General features: G+C 34.4%; 1 protein-coding gene across 5 annotated transcripts in view; it reads left to right on the top strand.

Moving 5' to 3' along the window:
- Ccdc91 (coiled-coil domain containing 91) overlaps positions 1–25,654 on the top strand; it is a 347,069-nt gene that overhangs the window by 76,055 nt on the left and 245,360 nt on the right. The window contains exon 3 of one of the 5 annotated variants that reach the window (XM_074083033.1): positions 25,408–25,496. The exons of the other annotated variants lie outside the window; for them this stretch is intronic. Within the exon in view, the coding sequence (XP_073939134.1) occupies positions 25,466–25,496 (31 nt within the window). The 5' untranslated portion in view covers positions 25,408–25,465. The remainder of the gene's footprint in view (positions 1–25,407; positions 25,497–25,654) is intronic. 5 annotated transcript variants of the gene reach the window in all.

Here is a 25,654-nt window from a genome sequence, read left to right as displayed (position 1 = left end):
GGAAAGATTTTGAAGGGAGAAGAACCAAATGAAAAAGAGTATAATCAAGAATAAAGGAATGACATTTATTGGGATGCTCTGTCTTTCTATATTATTTCCTCTGTGGCATCCTATTGCTACTGTCCCCCATTCTCTTACCATGCTCTCATGTTTAATGTGCTTTAATTTCCTGCTGTAATACTTGTTTTACTAGGAAATCTTTCTCCCATGTCTATATGGAGCCTATTATCTGACTTTCATGTCAGTTTTATTGGGTTAAGCATTGTGTCTGTATTTTAAATGCTGAGCATAGTGTCTAGCTTATAATTGGCTCTCAGCAAATATTTGTAGAGTGAATAACTAAGGACAAAGATGAGTGAGTGAATGAGTCCCTGAATCAATGAATAGATTAGGATAGCAATGGAAATCAACAGGAAGAGTTGGGATAATATAGTATCTAGTGGCTTAGGATTTTTGTGTGTTGACACTTACTTGCTTATTGTAACATGACAGGGTACCTGCTCTCTTCCTTTTATGCAGATGAAAAAGTGATGCTTTTAATAAGTTTTGCAGTTTGTTACACATAGGTGTGGTTTAGGGATGAGATCTAGTCTTTCAGATTCTATTTCACTTTTATTCTCAGTAACTCAGTTTTTTTAAGGAAATTATCAGCAACATTTTGCTTGATGTGACTGTGAAAGAGTAGTCAAATTGACGTTGGAGGTTCATGCTTTCATCCTGAAAGAATGCTGTTATGATGAACAGAAATAGAGAATTTAGGGGTTGGCTTCAAACAGTGTGGGACTGGAATAAATCTCTTTTAGACTTCTGTATTTAAGGCATCTAGAACACAGGTGAAAGGTCAGGGCTGGAGTTTTACCATTGATAATGACAGTTAAAATTCTAGGAGATCCCTGGGTGAAACAGTATGTAGAGGACTCAAATCTCCCTATTTGGGAAACAGGAGGAAGTAAAAGATACCAGTCTATGAGATAAGGGGAGAGTGAACTAGTGCAGCAACATAAGAATTATAAGCAAAAAGTATGAGTGATGCTATGCCACCAGTGTCAAAGGCTGTAGAGAGGTCAATGAGACTGGAGACTAAGGGAAACCTACAGGAAGTCAAAAGTGGCTTTTGAGGAAATGGTTTTCAGTACATTGAAAGTTGAAGCCCAATTGAACTTTTTTTTTTTTTCACTTTTTATAAAAGCAGGAGTAGTATCTGTTTTTCTGTAACAATTTGTGGCAGTACAGAAAAGAATTATGTATTGTGAGCAAATTATGGGATTTCTGTTCTCCATGAGTAAACATTGTATGTCACATCTGCATTTGTCTGTATATTTGTGGGTCAAGTCCTCAAGAGGCAATTGAAATTAAAGAGCAGTCCCTCTTCTACACACACACACACACACACACACACACACACACACACACACAGAGAGAGAGAGAGAGAGAGAGAGAGAGAGAGAGAGAGAGAGGAGGGGAGGGGAGAGGGGAGAAGGCAGATGGAGTGAGTCTCTCCTCTTATGCTCTTAAAAAAATCAATCTTAAGGAAGTATTTTTTCTGGATTTCCTTATTGACTTGCAGAAAAGGAGAAAAAACAAACCTGACTAAGGGTATAAAGATATGGTATATATTCACTCAGTCAAAGGAATCCTCTTCCTTTCTTAAATATTTTGTGATCTTCTGGCTGCTGGAGATTTTGGCCTCTGACTCAGGTAACTTGAAATTTTTTGGATGAGAGTGTTGAGAATAGGCTGATTAGCTAACAATTTGTCTCCATACTAGAGACCAGAAGAAATAGGAACCTTTAAGAGAGCTAAGAAGTTGGGTGCTAGTGGCTCATGCCTGTAATCCTAGCTACTCAGGAGGCAGAGGTCAGGAGGGTCATGGTTCAAAGTCATGGTTACATAGTTTGCGAGACCCTATCTTGAAAATACCCAACACAAAACAGGGCTGGTAGAATGGCTCAAGTGGTAGAGCACCTGCCTACCAAGCATGAGGCCCTGAGTTCAAACTCTAGTACCACCAAACAAAAAAGAAAAAGTACTAAGATTATTTTCAGCTTAAGACTAATTTCTTCTTTTGTTTCTCTGCTTGCACCCCAGCTGCTTAGAATCTATAAGGAAAACATTTTTTTCAAACAGATTAATATTAACATTTTACCACAGCTTAAAATCTAAGAAGATAACCCAGAAATGTTTGATTTAAGTTTATAATTATTTGGGGGAAAACTGAAGTCTTCATTCTTGGAATTAGGATAACAAATTTTGTTAAATAAAGAGTACAATGGGCTTAATGTGCCTAGTGATTATACTGCCTCAAGACTCATGATTCAATGGAGGATGATTTTCATAATAGCAACTGGGATAATCAGTGTCTTTCTCCAAGTGTCTATAGCTTGTAACTCTGCACCTCAATACATGCATCTCACTGTATATCAGCATCATTTACATAGTGGACCCTTTTGATGGAGGAATTAATGAATTCCCAATCAAAATAAGTGAAATGTGTGTTGACTTTTTACAAAGCTGGTTTCTGTAGTCTTATATCTCAAAGGTATGGCATTTAATCTGTAATGTGTTTTATACCTCTATTATCATGGGAGTTGGAGAATGTAAAAAGGAGATGAATTAGTATGAAATTTTCTGTCTCTTCCTATTGCCTTTACTTTCTATAAGCATGTAGAGATTACTTTATTCAGTGAAGGCTATCCAAGAGAAGAATTACTTTTATTGGGGGCATTTTCCTCTCTATTTCATAGCCTCCTCTTCCAGATTGTCACTAATGGCTATTCAGTTTGAAAATAGTGAGCTACTTTGTGATCCACAGTGTTCCTAGGCAATCTTTGTTCCTATGTCTTTGCCACTATTCCTGATTGTAATGCCTTCCCTCACCGCCCATTTGCTTACCTGAGTCTTATTTATTCATTTATTTTAAGAAATGATAAGGACTTGTTCTGTATCCCATTAGCTGTTTCCTGTGAGGTACTGTTGTTATTCCATTTCTGTACTGTTTTCCTGGTGTTTAGGTTATGCTAATTCATATTTTTAAAATATTATACTAAATTATACATAACTAACTTTACTATTTTAATTATTTGAAGTTTGCAGTTTAGTATTGTATCTTGTAAAACAGAAACTATATACCTACTCATTTCCCCTTCCTCCAGTCCCTGGAAAGCTCTATTATTCTTTCTATCTTTGTATTAATTTAGCTATTTTGTATACCTGATTTAGGTGAAATTATATAGTGTTTGTTGATTTGTCTTTTTTTGTGACTAGCCTTTTTCACTGAGAATAATGTCTTCAAGGTTCATTCATATTGTAGCATGTGTCAGAATGCCCTTCCTTTTCAATACTGTATAATGTTCCATTGTATTCTTTTTATAGAGCCATTCATCTGTCATGGATACTTGGATTACTTCTATCATTGGCTATTTGAAATAATGTTGTTATGAATGGGTGTTTATTTTGTATGTTTAATATTTTTTCATTAATATGACTCATCTTTATGTGTCTTTTTAGTCTAAGCTTATGAAGGTAGAGGGTGGGTTTTAAACCTTCCAAATCCTAAGTGCCTAACATTGCGTTGTACCTTATTGATAATTAATGCTCTAATTATAATAGAATAGATTTACTTTTAGTCATCTCTTACTGATTATTTTTAATTCTGTGGGTTTTAATGATAGGTTTGAAGGGCACAAAACTAAACTTTCCCTCAAAAGTATATTGATCAATGATTACTCAAAGATAGCTAAGAAGCTGTTCCTATAGGGCTAAGTTAGCTTTCTTGGTCACTCTCAATTCAGACCTATGACCAAGAAATCATGACTAATAAGAATGGTCACAGATTCTCTGCAAGAAAGAGCAGCTCTTTTGATAGTGTTTTCTTGTCCCTTCCTTGGTTCTACTGTATGACAACAGGTAAGAGTAGAAGTTAGACTAAATTGTAGTTTGATATATTACAAATTTAGAAGTAAGAATAGTAGTATCAGTTCTCTTATCACCTTTACCTTCCAATGGAAAATTATTTTAGGTTTTGCATGACATATAACAAAGTTTTTGAGTTGGCCACTTATAGGACTATACTTTTTTAGAAAAATATTTTTAGATTTTTGACTTAGAAGTGTTTTGTTGAAATTATGAAATAATTCTCTCTCATAATAGTTATAAGACTAGTACTGTTCTACTTTTTATGAAACTAGGATCAAAGAACTTTCAATATTAGTGACTGTCAATATATATATATATATATAAGAATAGAGAATATACCTATTCCTATATTCTGATGTCTTCCCTTTGCTTACTTTACTTTCCACTGCAAGTTCTCTACCTCTACTCCTTTGATAAAAGGACGGTACCTTTACTTGACCTTGCTACTTCTAAGAATTATTAGCCTTCCTCTGGCATCAGTATGTTTTCTAATTGTAGAAGACCCAAAGTTTCAGAATTTGTGTAATTTATTTAAATTAATTCTTTAGTTTATTCATCATTCATTCACTCATTTATCAGATATTTGGAAGTGTACTGTGTATTAGACACTAAGTGCCATGTGCTGTGGTCTTTCTCCTGTTTTCAGTGACATTATATGAAAGCTGTCATCTCAGAGGATAGAATGTTTCATGAAATGATGTATTGGTAATATTGGCAGACACTTCCACTAGTAACTTTAGCTTAAAATCTTTGATATCAGTTGCATGAAAAGAATATTAGGTCAGAAAGTGTTGTTATATTGCCATTTTGTACAATGTGGGTGGTGCTGTTTTAGAGGCAAATGACTGTTCGCTTTTTACTTTTAACTGTATAAATGTAAATTGTCTTAGAAGGCGAGGTGGGAGGCAAAACCTTGAATACTGTCCTTTCCAATGATGTTTTGAAGTTCCTTGTAGAGCTACACAGACCACATTAGAATGCATTGACCATCAAAGGGAAAAACAAGTGGTACAGATAGATACTTAATCCAAATTAGCTCCTTCATAACAGCTTATAAAGAGGGCAGACTAAACTGTCTGTCACAAGCCGACCCTTTAGAAGGAATAATGGGAATTGGACCAGCAGATGTTGAACCAAATAACTTAGATGTGGTTCACTTTGCATCTGGAGCTATTTGCATACAACGCCAACAGGAAAGTTCAAACATTTTTCTTAAGACATTGGCAGAGAGAAACCTGGAAGACAGATGCCTTTTTGATTTCATGGTTCAATTTTTCCATTCTCCATTCCCCTGGCCAGGAAAACTTAGGACAACAAATCGGTCATTTTATTAATATCCCATTACTCTTCTTGCTAACCCTGTTTTTCCAGTAGAATCTGTGTTACACATCTATGAGAGCTCAGAACCTGAGTCTACAAATTTTTGTTTGAGCAAAAATTGTTGTGATATTTTTTCTTCAGATTAATCTGTGGTTTTCATGTACTGATAATAAACATTAAGCAAATTTATCGGGTAAAATACAAAGATAACTCATTATGCATTCACATATCTGCATTTTAGTAGATATTATGGATAAAAAACTTTCCATCCTTTCCATTTTGAACCCATATTAGACATTTGTGTCAGAATATACACTGGATTTACATTATAGTATAATAATTTCATAGTGTCTTTACATAGATTGTTTGAATGGAAGATTGTCATATAGTTTCATTTTTGTATGTCCTGTCTTTTCTTTTTACTTCTCTGGTAATTAACTCACCTTGTTTTGTTCTGGACTCAGTTTCTTTAAACCATACCTAAGAAGATAGCTTCTATAAAGATGTGAATTACTACTACTTGTGTAAGTATTTGTCTTTTGTTTTGTTTTATTTTGCCATGCTAGAAAATGAACCCATGGCCTCATGCATGCTATGCAAATACTCTACCCACTGAACTAATCCTTAGCCCAAGTAAATATTAGTCTTTATTGGGTTTTCAGTAATATATGGTAGTTCATATCTCCATTAATGTGCATAATAAGGAATATACAAGATACTTGTTTTAAGATTAGGTTTGTAGTATGACTAAGAATAAATTCTCCTGACCATGGAGTGAAAAGTTCTGGTTTTGCTTCAACTATCTACATAACTTCTTTGAAATTCAGTTAGCTAATCTGTAAGTTGAAAGAACAGATTACATCTAGGTACATTTCCAGATTTTGAGTCTGAGCTTATTATTTTATTTTCTCTTATTTTGGTTATAGTGTCTGTAATATCAGTAGTTTCTTCTAGGTGAATCATAGTGCCTGGTTTTAACTACATGATCCAAGTGACACAGTACTAACAAAATAAATTTCATTAGTTTAAAAAACATAGCTATATATATAGAACACAAATATTAACATGGAGAACTATAATACTTAAGAGAAATTTTGTCCTATTTTATCCTATGTATTTTAGTGATAAATTACGGTTTACGATTACTATTTTCTTACAGTATTTTATGGTGCAATTTCCATCTTTATCTTTTATAATTTGGAATTACTTTAAAAAAAACCACCTGGGATATACTTTTTTTTTCTTTTGATGTCACCAATTGAATTCAGGGCCTTGTACTTGCTAGGGTAAGTGCTCTACCACTGAGCTACATTCTCAGACCCCTTTGGTGTGATTTTTAGAATATATTTGTAGACAAATGAAGTAGTTTAAAAATGATGTTATAGGGGTTTCCTCATATTATTAAAAAATGAAAGTTTGGTAGTATATTTTTTTGAAATATGAAGACATTACTCTTTTCATTGTAATTCTCAATTAGTCATAAACAAATCTTAGACTAGTAACAGTAGGAATCATTGTGTAGCATTCTTATACCAATATATACTTTTCTGTTTTGCTCTCTTTGTGAATTACACTTCTTTGGCCTCATATTACATTTTTTATTGTTATGTTTTTGATAGATAGATAGACACATACACATATATATGTATACAGACGTGAAAGAAAAGGAAAAACTCTTGATACAACTAGTTTTACAATTTCTTTTGTAACCATTCAAAGGTCTTCTAATCATGTGAAATGTGTGCTGTCCTCCTCTTTTTCTGTATATGATAGTGTACAATGTGTACATACTAATATCATTTGCTTTTTTCCTCCCATAATAACTTGGAGAAATTTCTACAGAAGTACTCATGGATTTTCCACATTCATTTTAGTGGTTGCATAGTACTCTTATTTGTGGATGTATCATTATTCAGGTAAACCATTATTTTCCTCCCACTTTCTTATTGTTACAAATAGCCTCAATAGTATATTCCTGTAATTTTGTCAAGGCTACTTTATTTAGGATGATAATGTATATGGTTTCTGTAGTTTAATAGAACATTCCTTTAAAATTAATACCTGTATGAGCATAGAACAAAACACATATGTTCTAATTCTGAATAATGTCAAATTTCATATTTAAGGTCATGTATGAGAAAACATGTTAAAGTTAGGGCAATTTAATGAGTCAATTAAAATAAAGTCTTCTTAAGCTGACCATGGGAAAATTATTAATACCATGGTAGTTTGGAATGCTCTTTAGTCAGGACATTATGTTTTGTAAAAATGTAAAATAATGCATTGAAAGGTTGTTTATAATAGCCCTGTGACAAGATGCTTGAGCAAATCAACTTAAAGGGAGAAAAATTTATTTTGCCTCACAGTTTCAGAGGTTTTAGTCCATGGTAGACTGACTTCTTTGTTTCTGGTCCTGTATCTGCAGTACACCATGGTGAAGGACATGGCAGAGCAAAACTGCCCACTTCATGGTGAGCAGGAAGGAGAGAGAGAGAGGGAGAGAGGGAAAGAGGGGTAGAAGAAAAGAGGGAGGAAGGGAGAGACGGAGGGAGAGAGGGAAGGAGGGAGGGAGGGAGAGAGAGAGAGAAAGAGAGAGAGAGGGAGAGAGAGAGAGAGAAAGAAAAAGAGAAAAGAGGAAGGGTCTAGGGACAAGATACACCTTCTAGGGTATGCCCCTAGTGATCTACTCCTTCCAGCTAGTTCCACCTCTTGTTGCTACCACCTCCCAATAACCATCAGATTATGAATTCTTCAACAGATTAATCCATTGCTTAGGTCAGACCCATTATGATCCACTCACTTTGCAAAAGTCCTGCCTCTGCACGTTGCATTAGGGATCAGACCTTCAACACATGAGTCTTTCAGGTGAATACTTTATATGCAAGCCATAAGAGCATGAAATTAGAAATAATCTGTACGTCACTAAAAGTAGAAAGTTTAATAGTTTGGGTTGTAATAGAAGTCTGTGTATTTGGAAAATCACCAATTACAGGTGCATACACCAATGTGGAAGAATCTCATGGATATGTGCACTGAGCTTCTAACACCTTTAAAAGTAAGTCTAATACTTATCTGAGAAACTTTTTCATATTAGGACCTAATGCTAGGACCTGTGGAGCCTAAAGTATCTGCCTCCCTTTGGGTTTCTGGAATTCTTCATTGATAGGATGGGCTCTATTATTTTGGTCAGAGAGCCAGACCCAGGACTTGTTTGGAAAAGGCCATAGGTTATTATCCTGTTCACTCAGTTAGGATGGCATGAGGAATGGAGGGGAGATTAGATTTTAGATACAATGACTATGTATTCTTTTGTGTATTTTTGGTGCTTTCTGTATTGGAGGTGTCATGATTTCTTGAGGTCCTGGAACTGTCTAGTCCTTTTCTGTTCCTGTTCTTTCCATCTATTCCATATCCTATCCATCTGCACATTCAATAGATTCTAACTTCAATCTAACATGGGTATCTTTTCACTTCTTTCCACTTCCTTGGTCACTAGCCCAGTTAAAGTCACCTTGATACCTTTTCTAGATGACTTCAGCAGCACATGTCTTAATGGGCGATCAGTAAATATCAGCCATTCTTGGCATTTAATTTTAAGGTTTAGCTATGCTTTTAAAAAAATTCTGTGGACTCTGGAATATCAAAGTATAAAATATATTATTTAACTATATTATATTGCCCTAAAATTGTATGAATACAATATAAAAGATTTTTATTTAAGGTAAATGTCTTCTGATATAGTTCATCAAGTGAATAAACATTCATTAAACCTATCAATCCTTTAGGCTTCTAAATAAAATTCTTGAAGAATTTTAAGCTGTTGGTTTTACAATCTAATACAAGTTTTTTTGTGTTGATGGAATGCATTTGATGAAATTTGTGGATTTTATTTGTCTTTATCATTTTAAAGATAGACTAGATTCCTACTGACTATTATCTTTTGTGAAATTATGCAGTACTTACTTTCTATTTTCCTTTGGTTGGTATTTTCCAATATCTAATAAATATTTATTGTATATCAAGCACAGAGACGCATTGGGGAGTGAACAAGTCCAACATGATCTCTACCTTTTAAAAATTTATCTGGATAATCTCAAAAATAATGGCAAACCGAATCCAACAACACATAAGAAAGATCATTCACCACGACCAAGTAGGCTTCATTCCAGGGATGCAGGGATGGTTCAACATACACAAATCTATAAATGTAATACAGCACATCAATAGAAGCAAAGACAAAAACCACTTGATCATCTCAATAGATGCAGAAAAAGCTTTCAACAAGATCGAACACCTCTTCATGATAAAAGCTCTAAGAAAACTAGGAATAGAAGGAATGTACCTCAACATTGTAAAGGCTAAATATGACAAACCTATAGCCAACATCATACTTAATGGTGAAAAACTGAAACCATTCCCCCTAAAATCAGGAACGAAACAAGGATGCCCACTCTCCCCACTCCTAGTCAACATAGTACTGTAATTTCTAGCCAGAGCAATTGGGCAAGAAGAAGAAATAAAAGGAATACAAATAGGTAAAGAAACTGTCAAAATATCCTTATTTGCAGATGATATGATCCTATACCTTAAAGACCCAAAAAACTCTTAGATATCATAAACAGCTACAGTAAGGTGGCAGGATACAAAATCAACCTACAAAAATCATGTAGCTTTTCTATACACCAACAATGAACAAACTGAGAAGGAACACATGGAAACAATTCCATTCACAACAGCCTCAAAAAAATCAAATACCTTGGAGTAAATTTAAGAAAGGATGTGAATGACCTCTACAAGGAGAATTACAAACTCCTGAAGAAAGAGATCAAGGAAGACTACAGAAGATGGAAAGACCTCCTGTGCTCATGGATCAGTAGAATCAACATAGTAAAAATGGCTATACTAATGAAAGCAATCTACATGTTTAATGCAATTCCCATCAAAATCCCAATGACTTTCATCACAGAGATTGAAAAAATCTACACTAAAGTTCATTTGGAAGCATGAGAGACCGCGAATACCCAAGGCAATACTCAGCAAAAAGAGCAATGCTAGAGGTATCACAATACCGACTTCAAACTATATTACAAAGCAATAGCAATAAATACAGTATAGTACTGGCACAAAAACAGACATGAAGACCAGTGGAACAGAATAGAGGACCCAGATATGAACCCACACAACTACACCCACCTCATTTTTGACAAAGGTGCCAAAAATATACAATGGAGAAAAGACAGCCTTTTGAACAAATGTTGCTGGGAAAAGTGGTTAACTGTCTGCAAGAAACTAAACTAGATCCATGTCTATCACCCTGTACTAGTATCAGCTCAAAATGGATCAAGGACCTAAATATTAGACCCGAAACTCTGAAGTTACTACAGGAAGGAGCAGGAAACACTCTGGAACAAATACGTATAGGCAAAGACTTCCTCAACAGAACCCCAGCAGCCCAGCAACTAAGAGAAAGGATGAATAAATGGGACTTCATAAAATTAAAAAGCTTCTGCACAAGGAAAGAAATGGTCTTTAAACTGAAAAGACCACCCACAGAGTGGGAGAAAATATTTTCCAATTATACATCAGACAAGAGACTGATAACCAGAATATACAGGGAACTTAAGAAACTAAACTCTCCTAATATCAATGAACCAATTAAGAAATGGGCAACTGAACTAAACAGAACTTTCTCAAAAGAAGAAATTCAAATGGCCAAAAGACACATGAAAAAATGCTCACCATCTCTGGCCATAAAGGAAATGCAAATCAAAACCACAGTAAGATTGCACCTCACTCCTGTTAGAATAGCCATCATCCAAAACACCACCAACAATAGGTTTTGCTGAGGATATGGGGAAAAAGGAACCCTAATCCACTGCTGTTGGGAATGCAAGCTGGTGCAACCACTCTGGAAAAAATTTGGAGACTTCTTAAAAATCTAAACATAGACCTGCCATATAATCCAGCAATCCCACTCCTGGGGAAATACCCAAAGGAATGCAACACAGGTTACTCCAGAGGCACCTGCACACCCATGTTTATTGCAGCGCTATTCACAATAGCCAAGTTATGGAAACAACCAAGATACCCCACTACTGATGAATGGATCAAGAAAATGTGGTACTTGTACACAGTGGAATTTTACTCAGCCATGAAGAAGAATGAAATCGTATCATTTGCAGGTAAATGGATGGAACTGGAGAACATCATTCTGAGCGAGGTCAGCCAGGCTCAGAAGACCAAAAAATCGTATGTTCTCCCTCATGCGGACTTTAGATCTAGGGCAAATGCAGCAATGTTGTTGGACTTGGATCACAAGAAAAGGGGAGAGCACATACGGGAGATATAGGAATAGGTAGAATACCCAAAACATGAAAGCGTTTGATGTCCCCACTCCAGAGGAACTAATACAGAAACCTTAAAACGACAGGTTATCACTAGCAGGGGATTAGGAACCAATGTAAAGATCAGTTAGAGTTGAATCAGCATGGGTCGTAGCACATGGGTACATGAGAGCAGTAGTAGGAGTCTTTCTGTATAGCTATCCTTAGCTCAACTAGCAAAAATGCTTTGTCTTTCTTATTATGCTTATGTCTTTTCTTCAAAAAAAATCAGTCACACGGGTAGAACTGAGGAGGGGAGGGGGGGGAAGGTTGAGGGAGGGGAACAGGGTGGAGAGATGACCCAAACAATGTATACCCATGTGAATAAATGAACAACAAAAAAAGAAGACATACAAACTAAAAAAATTGCAAGAATTTACTGATCATGTCACAAAATCTTAGGAATGTGTTTAAGAAGAAATACAAAACACCAATAAATAGATTAAAAAATTTATCTGGATTAAAATTTGTTGGACTTCTTCAATGTAGAGATTGAACCCATAGATTCAAGAATACCAGCAATCTGTAGATCCAAAAAACTCAACAAATCAATTATGGAAATTTCTATTACTAAAAATTCTCAGTCATTGTTTCTGCCAATATTGATTTGTTTCATTTCCTCTCTCCTTCTGGAGCTCTAATTAGGTTTTTTTTTTTTTTTTTTTAACTCTACCATGCCTTCCTTTTCACACATTCTGGCTGTGATGAATTCATTTCAGTAATTATCATTGTCTAAACTGACGTAAAATTTGTCTATTAAATTTATAACTTTAATTTTCTTTTTTTCAGTTTCTTCTCCTGCCTTTTCCTCCCCTCTGGCCTTCACTTTCTTTCCCTTCCCACTTTGTCCATTTTGAGATTACATTACTAGGTACATTCATATTTAGAATGTTTTCTTCCCTTCTGTCTTTTTCTTTCCTCCTTTTCTCTTCCTTTCCTTTCTCGTTTCCTGAACTAGTGCATTATTAGCTACAGGACATTTTCTTTCTTGCCTTTAAGGACATTACTTTTAGTTCACTTTAATCTTGAGAGTATAGTTATTTGGGTTCCAACTTTTTTGAGGTAGCATAGTTGAGTATGTCTTCAGTTTTCTTTTGCTTCCCTGAGGTCCTGAAAATCAAGTTGAGTTTACAAAGTTTAGCAAATGTTTTCAAGGCAAGAATTTTCTCATTTCTGTTTGTTATTTTTTAAAATTAGTTTTCTCCCCCTGAGTATTTATTATTTTTTACCAATTTTCAATTAAACTGATTTTTTTCTTTGTATTCCTGCAAACTTTTGATTGCTTTCTGTGGATTGTTTAGCCAGATACCTGGTCTTTTATACTCTTGGAAATAGATGTTTTAAGATAGAAACAAGATAAAGCACCACAACCGCTACAAAACACCTCTCTCCACATAGCCTGCTGGTTGGTGCCTGGTTTTAGTTAATTTTATCGAAAGTGAAAAAACTACTGTTATGACAAATGAAGCTTTGAAACTGTTACTTGGTAGATTCTGGTAATTAGTGTGTCTTTACTGCTTAGCCATTTGTATGCTTTAACTAATGTTAGAGTGTTATATCATCACTGTTTTATGTGCTGTGGACTAATTAAAAAATGATGCTATGTCAAATGAGGTAGTAGTGGAATTCTTTTTTTTCTTAGATCCATGAACTATGTAAATCCTAAGTTAACAACTCTTGAGTATTTTTAAGAATGTTTGGTATCTTTTTGTCACTGAACATAGGTCTTACGTATGTATAGGTCTTATAATTTTTTATTTACTTAGAAAGGCATTGTTATTGGTCCATGATTGTCTTGTTTAGAGGTTATTTATCTGGATGTCATTGGGTGTAAGCCAGAGATGTATTGGTTTTCTGGAATGTCTTATAATAAAGTGAAATAAATAGGCAGTCATTCTTCACAAGTGCATGATGAAAGTAATTAGTTGTTTTCTCTCTCAATGACGTGGATATGAATTATATGATTTTTAACTTCGAGAAAGCCATTCACATTTTCAGTTTCTGTTTTGTACGCTGTACAATTCCCTAGCCCAGGAAAGTGCTTCGCTAAAGGATAGATTGTAGGTTTTGCCTAGTCAGCTTGCTAAGTGCTTTTAGGTCCTTACATCTGACTCAGACTTTCAAGTTCTTGGGGAAAATGAATTTTAGTTTTCTTAAGAGGACTGTTTTTTTAAGTTTGAAAGTGTGGACATTTAACTGGTCACATTTATTTAGAAAAAATTCTTCTTTTTGCCCATTGCAAATATTAGTTAAAACTTTTTTGTAGGGTAACAAAAAATTTAGTGTAATACAATTCATATTATGAGCTTTTCTGTGTTTACCTATTGAAAATTATATGTATATTTTTAAAGGTTTGCATATATCATTTAGAAAATTTCAGCTTTTTTATTTTAGATTTTTAATTTTATAATTATGTTTTACTTATCTGCTGAGATTTTTGGAAAATTAAATTTTAGAGATATGCTATTACTTTTCCTTAAGGCTAATTAAACCATATTACAGAATCCCAGTAACTTACAGTAATACATTTATAGGTTTGATAGGTAACATTAATGTTTGTATATTACACCATGTAATATAGACACTAAAATTAATACATTTTTTGAAACTGAAAATGCTTTGTCTTCAAGTATGTTTTTATAATACTAGGCTACAAACTTATATAACATCTTCATAGTAATTGATCATTTTAGAGATTTGTAAATGACTTTGTCATAAAGGGAATTTCTAATGCTCATCATATGTTCTGTAGGTACTACCTCAAATAAAGATGATTTTTTTTAATGAAGGTAATCAGTTTTTGGCATGTCACATGTTCTTTATTTTAGCTTCGTCTTGAAATTACATTGTGCCTTTGTTAATTCAGTCATTTAACTTTAGCAAAAGCTGAATACAATTGCATTAATTAGTACCAATTAGTACTAATTTGTCAAGTTTTCTGGTCTTTAAAAAATTGTTTTATTAGAATATATTCATTATACAGGAGTGGGGATTCATAGTGACAATTCTGATAGGACTCATATTATACATTATTTACATTGCCCCCGTTGTCTCTCCCCCTCAACCTCCTCCCTACCCCACTTAAAGCACTTGCAAGAGGTTTCTTAGTTCTGTTTCATGTAGGTGTATGAAGTCCATTTACCATATACCATCACCTTAATCTCCTTCCTTCACCCTCCTCCCTCCTACTAGTACCCCCCCGCCACGCACCGTACCTATTTTACAGTCCGGGGTTTTCATTATAATATTTAAGTTGGTGCTCAAAGGGGTATTTCAACGTATGCCCACTGTGGGTATACTTTACTTTTGGCCTGTTCAGTCCCTTCCATTTCTCTCCCTTACCTGTTTATCTCACCCCCTACTTTTCAACAGCTTTCAATACAAATCCTTATGTCCTCTACCTTCACATTTTATGTTATGTGATGTTACTGATGCTCCATCATTTTCTTTTCTTTTCCCTCTTCCTCTTTGTTCTATAGAGTACTTCTGCTGTTACAAACATGTTCTGCATCTGACTTTGTATATGATCGTATTTTTTTGTGTGTGTATGTTTATCTTTGGATCTGTCCCCCACATATGAGAGATAACATAGTGCTTTTGTGTTTCTGATCCTGGCTTACTTCACTTAATGTGATGTCTTCCAATTGCATCCATTTACCTTCAAACCACATGTCATTATTCCTTATTGATGAGTAATAGTGCATTGTGTATATATATACCACAGCTTCTTGATCCATTCTCCAGTTGTAGGGCACCTGGGTTGTTTTCAAAGCTTGGCTATTGTGAATAATGCTGTGATGAACATCTGTGTACAGGTGTCTGTATCCTATCTTAATGGTCCTTTGGGTAGATGCCCAGGAGCAGTATCACTGGATCATATGGTAGTTCTATCTCTAGTTTTTTGAGGAATCTCCATGCTTCTTTCCATATTGGTTGTACAAACTTGCATTCCTACCAGTACTGTATAAGGGTTCCTGTTTTGCCACATCTCATCAGCATTTGTTGTTGTTGTTACCCTTGATTATAGCCATTCTAATTGGGGTGAGATGAAATCTAAGTTTTGTTTTGATTTACATCTCTTTTATAATGTGAGAAGTTGAACACTTCAGTATTTACTGGCCGTTTGTATTTCTTCCTTTGAGAATTCCCTGTTTAATTCGTGTGCCCATTTCTTCACTGGGGTGTTGATTCTTTGGGGCTTGAGCTTTTTGAGTTCCCTGTAGATTCTAGATACTAGTCTCTTATTGGATGAGTAGGTGGCAAAAATTTTCTCCCATTCTGTGGGCTGTCTCTTGAGTCTGCTGACTGTTTCCTTTGCTGTGCAGAAGCTCTGTAGTTTGATGCAGTCTCATTTGTTTATTGTTTCTCTTAGATGCTAAACCTTTTGAGTTTATTTTAGGATGTCCTTCCCTATACCTATCTGTTCCAGTGTATTTCCTACTGCTTCCTGGAGTTGTTTCAAAGTATCAGGCCTCATATTAAGATATTTGATCCACTTTGAGTTGATTCTGGTACAGGGTGAAAGACAGGGATCTAGTTTCAGTCTTCTACATGTGGATATCCAGTTTTCCCAACAGCATTTGTTTAAGAGCCTGTCTTCTCCATCGTGTGTTTTGAGCTCCTTTGTAAAAGATCAATTGGCTGTAGATGTGTGGGTTTATGTCTAGCATTGGACTTTTTCCTCAGAATTGCTTTGACTATTTGAGGTCTTTTGTGTTTCTATATGTATTTCACTTTCGATTTTTCTATTTCTGTGCAGAATGTCATTGGAATTTTGATAGGGATTGTGTTGAACATGTGCATTGCTTTTGGTAGTATGGTCATTTTCACAATGTTTATTCTGCCAATCCATGAGCATGGAAGGGCCTTCCATCTTCTGATGTCTTCTTTGATATTTTTCTTCAATGGTTTATAGTTTTCACTAAAAAGATCTTTGGTTTCTTTTGTTAAAATTATTCCAAGGTACTTTATTGTTTTTGAATAAATAATGGTAATGAGATTTTCCCCCTGACTTCTTTCTTGGTCTGTTCGTTGTTGGTATGTAGAAAAGCTACTGATTTCTGTAAATTAATTTTGTATCCTGCTACTTTGCTGAAAGAGTTTATGATTTTGAATAGGTTTTTGGTAGAGTTTTTGGGGTCTCTTAGGTATAGGATCATGTCATCTGCAAATAGGGATAATTTGACTTCTTTCTTCCTTATTCTAATTCCTTTTATTTCTTGGTCTTTTCTTATTGTTCTGTCCAGGAATTCCAAAACTATATTGAATAGGATTGGAAAAAGCAGACAGCCCTGTCTCATTCCTGACTTTAAGGGGGAATGGTGTCATTTGTTCTCCATTTAATATGATGTTGGCTCTAGGTTTGTCATATGTAGCCTTTATTATGTTGAGGAACATTCCTTCTATTCCTAGTTTCTTCAGGGCTTTAATCATGTAAGGGTGTTGGATTTTGTCAAAGACTTTTTCTGTGTGTATTGAGAGGATCATGTGGTTTTTGTCCTTGCTTCTGTTTATATGCTGTATTATGTTTATGGATTTACATATGTTGAACCATCCTTGCATCTATGGAATGAAACTGACTGGGTCATGATATATGATCTTTTTGATGGGTTGTTGAATTGTTTGCCAGTATTTTGTTGAGAATCTTTGCATCTATATTCATTAAAAATATTGTTTTATAATTCTCTTTTCTGGTTACATCTTTATTGGGTTTTGTAATGAGTGTAATACTGGCTTCATAGAATGAGTTTGATAGTGTTCCTTCCCTTTCTATTTCCTGGAAAAGTTTGAGGAGTATTGGTGTTAGTTTTTCTTTAAAGGTTTGGTAAAATTTGGCTATGAATCCATCAGGTCCTAAGCTCTTCCTTGTAGGGAGACTCTTTATTACTGCTTCAATTTCATTGCATGTAATAGGACTATATAGATGTTTTGTATCTTCTTGGTTCAATTTCATTTGGTTATAAGCATCTAGGAATTTATCCATTTCATCTAGATTTTCCAGTTTACTTGAATATAAGCTTTCAAAGTGCTCTTTAATGATTCTCTGGGTTTGTTAGTATTTTGTGGTTATGTCTCCTTTTTCATCTCTGATTTTATTAATTTGGGTCTTTTCCCTCCATTTTGTCATGTTGGCTAAGGGTTTGTCAATCTTGTTAATCTTTTCAAAGAACCAACTTTTTAGAGATTTGTAAGTGACTTTGTCATAAAGGAAATTTCTAATACTCATCATAGGTTCTGTAGGTACTCTGTCAAATTAAGATGATTTTTTTAATGAAGGTAATCAGTTTTTGGTGTGTCAAATATTCATTATTTTAGTTTTGTCTTGAAATTACATGTGTTTTCATTAATTCAGTTATTTAACTTTAGCAAAATGTGAATACAACTGCATTACTTAGTACTAATTAGTTGGTACTAATTTGTCAGGTTTTCTGTTTTTTCTATCAGCCCCCTCACATTTTCATTTTTGTCAAATTAGTTCAGATTTAAATAGCTTCTCATCTGGAATATTATAATACTGCCTTCACTGGCTTCTTTGTCTTCTGATTGATTGTATACATGTTATTGTTATACGGTGACGTTCCAAACCCTGGGTTCTTTTGAGTGACGTTTAAGGACTGCTGTGATCTGGTAATGGTCTAACTATATGGATGATTGTTTACTCATTGTTACCCTGAACACACAGTTGCTCAGTAAAGGTGTAGCTACCTGTTTTTCCCAGCACATATTCCCTGTGTGCTCCCACCTGTGGCTCTTTCTTCTTACTGCCTCTCCATCTCTGCATGCGCCAAATACGCCTTCTAGTTTAAACATCTCTTTCCATGGAGCTTTTCTTAGCTACCCAGCTTCCATTCTCCCAGGCTCAGACAAATCTGAAGTGTTCTTTGTTTTCTCTGCTAATTACTGTTTTGTTTGTAATGCTTCATGCTGTTTCCTGTTCTCTAGTAAGACTGCAGTTATAACACTGTGCACCTTATTTCTTTTCTACTTCTCTGATCTCCTTTTTAGGTTTGTTCACTTGGTTATATCCCTTTCCACTTCCTTTTAAGAATTGTTTTCTAGAGTTCTGTCCTTGGCCCTTTTACTTTTGCACTCTGATTATACCTTTTAATTGAAGAGATCCAGATTTGTGCCTTCACTCATTCCCTCCTGAGTATGAGTACTTTGCCCTCTTGCTTTTTTCCCGACTTAAAGCAAGCATGTCTAAAGCAGAGATATCTCTTCCCCTTACTGCGCCAAACCTGCACTATTCTTATATTTAATTTCTCAGTTAATAAAACCACTGTTCATCCAGGAGTTACATGACTGTAAGTCATTCTCAAGTTGTTCTCTTCATTTGGTACCGGTAGGTGACTGAGGCCTCTGTAATCACTGCATTCTTCCTGAACTCTTTACTTTTCATTTGTACTGAAGTACAGTACTTGCTGTTCCTTTAAACATATCCTGTGGTTTCATGACTTTGTAACTTTTTATATGCTATTCCCTTTGCCTCAAAAGTCCTAGCAAGAATTACATAGTCTGTATATGAATTCCATCTTCACCATTAACAACTGTTTGACCTTCACCAAGTTAATTAGACTTTGAAGTACCTGTTTCTTTATCTGTAAAATGGTTTTAATTTCTGCTCAAAATGGATATCATGATTAAGTGTAAATACACACAAAAATATATACATAAATATTATGTAGTCTATGCAGATATTTTCATACATCTGATATATGCTCACATGTGATTAAAAGTGATATCATTTGAGTCTAAAAAGTACAGGACTAAAGGTGATAATGTCCACCATTGAAGATTAAATACCTATATAGATACCTGAGATGGTGTTATTTATTAATTTCTGTTAACTTTTTTCTGCCTGACAAGGTATTACCATGTTTTAAGCCCATCTAACAGGCAATTTACTTATGAAATCTTTTAAAAAAATAAAGATAAGTATAATCCTTTTATTCTCTGTTCTTACAGTCAATCTTCTGCTTCTTTTATTATGTGTTATAGAATTAGTATGTGTTCACTAGAATGTAATTTAGTACAGGCAATTTATCTTTTTTGTATTCTTTAATACTTCTTCTAAATATGGAATCTATGAAACCTCTTAGGTTAGGTACAGAGTATGTGCACATGAAGTATGTGGACTTTGCTGGGAAGAGAAAGTTTGGTATTTTAAGTTAAGAATTATTATCTTATTTTGATAACATAAGATTTTCATAGGATTGTTAGAGAATCTTATAAAATTAGATGAAATATGAGGGAGAATTTTAGAGACATCAGAAAGCAGTCTTTTTCTTATGTTTTGCACACATAGAGAAGAAAGTTTTGAATTATTGTACAGAACTTACTCATTCTTTTACCTCCTTATTCTCATAAGTCCTTCACTTTTTTCTTGTGTATATCTCTCATGTTTGAAATCAGCACCTGTGTGGTATTAGCTTAATTCAGTATAAAATGCTGAATATTGGATGTATAATCTGAGACTGAGTATAAAACATTCTGTCTGTGATGTATAACTGATCTTATTCTACCTGTCATTTATGTTGAGTAATAGATAACATAAAAGTCTTTTTATAATTGATCCACATGTATTTAATGGTAATGGGTTGAATATGGGATTAGGAGAACATAATATATGTAAAGGATTTGTATATCTTTATCTTTCTATTAAAGATAATTGCCATTAAATAATTAAAGAATCACAAAAGCCTTTCTTTAAGGCCTAGGAATGGTGGCTTATACTTTTAAGTCTCAGCTACTTAGCAGGCAAAGATCAGAGGATTGAGGGTAAAATGTTATCAAGACCCTCGTCTCAACAAACAAGCTGGAGAGGGTAGAGGTCCCAGGCTGTCCCATGAGAAAAATGCAAGACCCTTTTCAACAAATAACAAAAGCAAAAAGGCTTAGAGACATAGCTCAAGAAGTAGAATTCAAGCCCCAGTAGCACTATACACCCCCCAAAAGAAAAAAAAACCTTTAAGATATCTTCTTCTATATTGCTTTATATTTAAATTACAGGTTTGTATGGTCAATTTTTTCATCCATGTACCTTCATTCTTTACTAGAAAGTGTCTAAACTATTGATATGTTGTTGACAATAATGTACTTGATCAAGCTAAATGAAATAGTTCTTACCCCTTAAGCAATTTTGGGAAAGATTTGCTTATTATGCATGTGTGGACATAGTATTTATATTAGTACTTGTTTAACCAGACACACAGAACCAGTAGGATGGATATGTTAAGAGATTTATTAGACATTATTTGCTTACGTGATTATGGGTCCTGGTTAGGTAAGTCTGAATTCCACAGTCGTCCAGCGAGCTGGTTGATTTGAAGTCTTGAGACACAGGTGGAAACTGCAGTTTCTCCTTCATCACAGAAGCCTCGCCTCTGCATTTAAGGCTTGCCAGATGATTGAATCAGGCCTATCACTCATCTACGATAACCCCCCTTACTTCAAGTCGACTTATTATAAACTTTGATCACATACAAAAAACCTTCAAAGGAATATCTAGGTTAGTGTTGCGATGAAAACTGGTTACTATAACTTGTCTCAGTTGACACAACAAAAGGCCATCATGGTATTCATATTTTCTTTTGTACATGTGTGTATGCCTGTGTGTCTATGCAAATATACATTTTTCTGTATCATATTATTTCTCCTTATTTTTGGCATTGGTAGCAGATTTTAGTCAGTGTAGTGCTCAAGTTGTCATTAAAGGAAGCAGTTTGATCTTTTTTCTGTTAATACAGTTTTGAGAAACTGCTGACCTTTGCAACTGATAGAATGTACTTTTGTTTGACTTCTCTCATAGAATCCTGAATAATGCCAGCAGTCCAGCAGTGGGTTAACCTGCTTGAAATATTTATCCTGTTTCCTTTGCCTGTACAGCATGTATAGAAAAGAGTTGTAAATGACTTAATGGATGTATTAATTAAAAGAATATGTTTAAAAGGATGTCAGAAGCCTTTTCCCCCCCTTTGGCAGGATTTTTTATTAGTGTATATTATTTATAGAAATGGGTTTCATTGTGATAGGTCCAAACATGCATATAATGTGCTTTCATCACATTTACTGCCTCTATCACTCATGTCGTCCCCCCCTTTTTTAAAATTTTAATATGTTTCATTATTCTATTTTCATACATGCATATGAAGTACTCTGAATGTATTTAACCTCCACCATGCTCTCCTTTTGCCCTCCTGCTGGTTCCCCACCTAAAATAGTCCCTCTTATGTTCATGTCATTTTTTTAAAAAGTCTAAATTCTGCATATTGAGAAAACATGTGATAGTATCTTTGAGTCTGGCTTATTTTGCTTAACATGATGACCTCTAGTTTCATTCATTTTCATTTTTTTGTTTGATTTTTTTATTGTTTATTCATTTATTCATATGCATATACATTATTTGGGCCACCATTTCCCCGTCCCCTACCCCCCTCTACCCCTACCCCCCTTGCTTCCAGGAAGAACCTGTTCTGCTCTCTTCTCCAATTTTGTTAAAGAGAAAACATAGGGGATAATAAGAAAGATATAGTGTTTTCTAGCTTGAGATAAAGAAAGCTATACAGAGAGAATCCTAGCATTGCTTCCATGCAAATGTGTATTACAACCCAAATTGGTTCATCTTTACCAGACCTCTTCACTACTTCCTGGTCACCTTCCCATAATGGCTTCTGTCAGTTTAAGAATACTTTGTTAGCTCCTCTGCAGTGGGTACATCAAACATAAGTTTTAGGTTTCCTTCTCTTTCCCTATTCCTCCTGTACACGTTCTCCCTTTAGAATGTGACCCATGATTGCTGAAACTCTTCTTGTGACACTGCCTGCACGCTGTGAATCTAAGTGAATCTAATGCACCTATGGTCTAGGCTATTTTAAGAGTCCAAAATATCTAGTTGGAAGTAAAATTGCAAAATCCACATTTGAACTTTCCATTTTTTGTCCCTCTCTTTTTCCATTAGCACCTTTCCTGTATTAGTTATTGGCCACTTTTTCCTCCATTTACTTAAGCAAAATATTGGAGTCATTCTAATTTTTTTTTTTGATACTGCAGATTGGACCCAAGGCCTTGTGCTTGTGAGGCAAGCACCATACCATTGAGCTGCATCTTTGGCCATGAGTCATTCTTGATTATTTTGTTTTTCATCCTGCACACAATCCATCAGGAAATTTTTTTATCCAGCCTTTCAAAATTCATACAATGTTTTGCCACTTCTAAGCTTTGCTCTACTGTCCTTGGTTGAGTCAGCACCATCTCTTGATTGAATTATTGGAAAAGCATACTAAACACTTCCCATTTCTCCTTCTCCTGCTCACAACTATTTATTCACAGCATACACATCAGCCACACTGATGACTTCTTAATATTTAGATTATTTTTGCTCACAATCCTAAATTTGCTAGTGGAATTTTCTAGACTTTTTCTGAGAAAGGCATTTCTCCTAACTCTTCAGAGTATTTTCCTTATTTTTTATAGTTTATTTTTATAGGATTATTTATTTTGCCCCCACCTCCTTTTTCAAAAGCCCCTTCCATGCGGCTTTCTGTCAAACATCAAAATAAAATTATAAGAAATTAACAAATTCTTCCCATTTATCCTCCATCCATTTTCTTCAAAGGTTCACATTTTTGCCAAGTCTGTTTTCTCATTATTCTTTTTTCTCCTCCTCCTTTCCCTTCTTCCTGTTATTTGTCTTCTTATCAATATTTATCAATATTTGACTGATGGCAATAGTCAAAGTAACCTGGGTCAGTTTCTTAGAAATTCTGTAACACTTTTTACAGACCATTAGAAATCAGAATTATATTCTGATTGGGTGGGTAACCAGGTAGTGAAAGGTTCTGGAAAAGCTGGTTTTGAATGTTGCCAAATAACGTCAGTGATCACTTTCATTTACAGTTGTATGTACTTACCATGTACCTGCACTGAGATAAGTCATTTATCTACACTATCTTATGTAAGTTATATAAATCATTTTGAGATGCATATTATTTCCCCATTTTCAGAAGATGAAACTACATGGCTTAGAGGAATTTATGTAATTTGCCTAAGGCTGCAAATTATAGCCTTACCTGTTGGTAAATAGTTATGTTCAAATTTGAATCTATTTCTGATTTAAAGGCATATGACTTTTACTTAGGCAATAATATTATGAGGTAATAGAGGCATTGGACAATATGGCATAATTAGGGAATGTTAACAGTACAGTGTTACTGGAGTGAGGTTAGCACTTAGAGTGATACCATTTCTGACTTGGGCAAGTAGTGTTCATTGAGGTACTATTAACTGAGAAGTAAAACATGAGGCAAAACTGGTTTGTGTAAAATGATAATCAAGTTTAATGTACCTGTTGGACATCCAAATGGATCTCTGTGGTAATAAGGTGAGTATGTGAATCTGGAGGCCATTATAGTGATTAGAGATGTAAATTGATTGTCATTAGCTTATATGTGGTAATTAAATATTGAGTTTTGAAAGTGGTAACTTTGAATTCTAAACATAGTGAGTAGGAAAGGAGTAGGGAAAGAAAAGAAGCTAAGGTTCAATGGATAAAGAGATTAGAAAGGAAATAAGACAAAGTAGTCAAAAATGTTCGAGGAAATCTACAAGATCATGGTGTCACAGGCATCAAGGGAGGAGTTTGAAGAAAAGTGGAGGGCCATTCATGTACACTTGGAGAGCTAAAGAAAGATAAGGGCAGAAGTGTTCATTTGATTTAATGAGTGAAAGGACATACCACATCTTAACAGGTCCAATGGAATGGTGAGGATAAGACTGAGGAAGAAAATGGAGACAGGATTAGAAACTCTTGAAGAACTTTGGTTAGGAAGGAAAAGATATAGGATAAATGTAGTTAGTCTGAGGGTTAGAGTTCCTTCTTCATTCCTTCCTCTTTCCTCAACTATCCCCTTTTTTTCTCCTCCTTACCCCCTTTACCCTGCTTTACCCCCTTTCTCCCTTTATTCTTAATGTATTCTACCCACTTTCCTTCCTTATATCCTTAATGTGATACATGTAAACAATTCATGTTATAGAATGAGAATTCTATTGAGGGCACTATGACTTCTTTTTTTTTTTAAATTATGGCTATAAGTATGAATGACATTATGAAGTATTAAAATATTCAGGTGCTAGAATGATGCTGTTAAGAGTTTCTTGAATCAAGGATCATAGCCTAATATCCTTTATTATCTTAAGTAAACAATCTTATCCAATAAATTTTAATAATCTTTAAAATACTAGTTAAAATAATAGCAAACCTGTGTTAAATGCTTTACTAGTGTATTTAAACCTTCATTGGCAACTCTATGCCCTTTTTATAGATGAAGAAATAATACACATGGTATGGCAGTATGGTTCAAGAATCTATGCTCTTAATTACAGAATGTATTCCACCTTACTGTACTGTACTATTTTTCATACCTCTAAAAGTTCATTAGTACTGTTTTGTAATAATTCAGAATTAAAAGTTGGAATATTTTGAATGTTAAAGAATTTTCTCTCATCATATATAATAGTGAAGTTAGAAAAAATAATTTTTGAAAATATATGCCAAGTAAAAACATGATTTAAAATTCTAGTTTTCTGTATTTGAGTTAAAAAATTGAAATATCTGTTCACAAGGATAGAATTTCTTAATTATCCATTATGCCATACAGTACCTTAGAATTATAATATTGTTACATAATAAAGCTGTGTATAAATTCATTAAATGATAGAATAAAATACAAACAGAAGTCAATATAGTTTTAGATTATTAATACTTAATTGCCTTGTAAATGTCTTTCTTCAGGGAAAAATGCAATCTCCATTGTGAGCTGCCTTCCAGAATTTATGGTAGAACTTCACTGATGTTGTCACTGATGCCAATGTGGAATAAAGGTCTTTATAGTTTGGAACGTGAAAATATGTAAATGAGTTACTCCTAAAAATTCCTCTTCTTAAATTTTAAAATATAGTTTACTAATTTTCTTGAATTTTTAGAAGAAACATTTAAAATAAAATAATATAAATACCTGTTGATTTTGCCCTAATCTATA

Source organism: Castor canadensis, chromosome 8, assembly GCF_047511655.1.
Source record: "Castor canadensis chromosome 8, mCasCan1.hap1v2, whole genome shotgun sequence".
NCBI lineage: Eukaryota > Metazoa > Chordata > Mammalia > Rodentia > Castoridae > Castor > Castor canadensis.
Note: the sequence above shows the minus strand (reverse complement) of the source record. Positions and strands in the feature narration are given on the sequence as shown.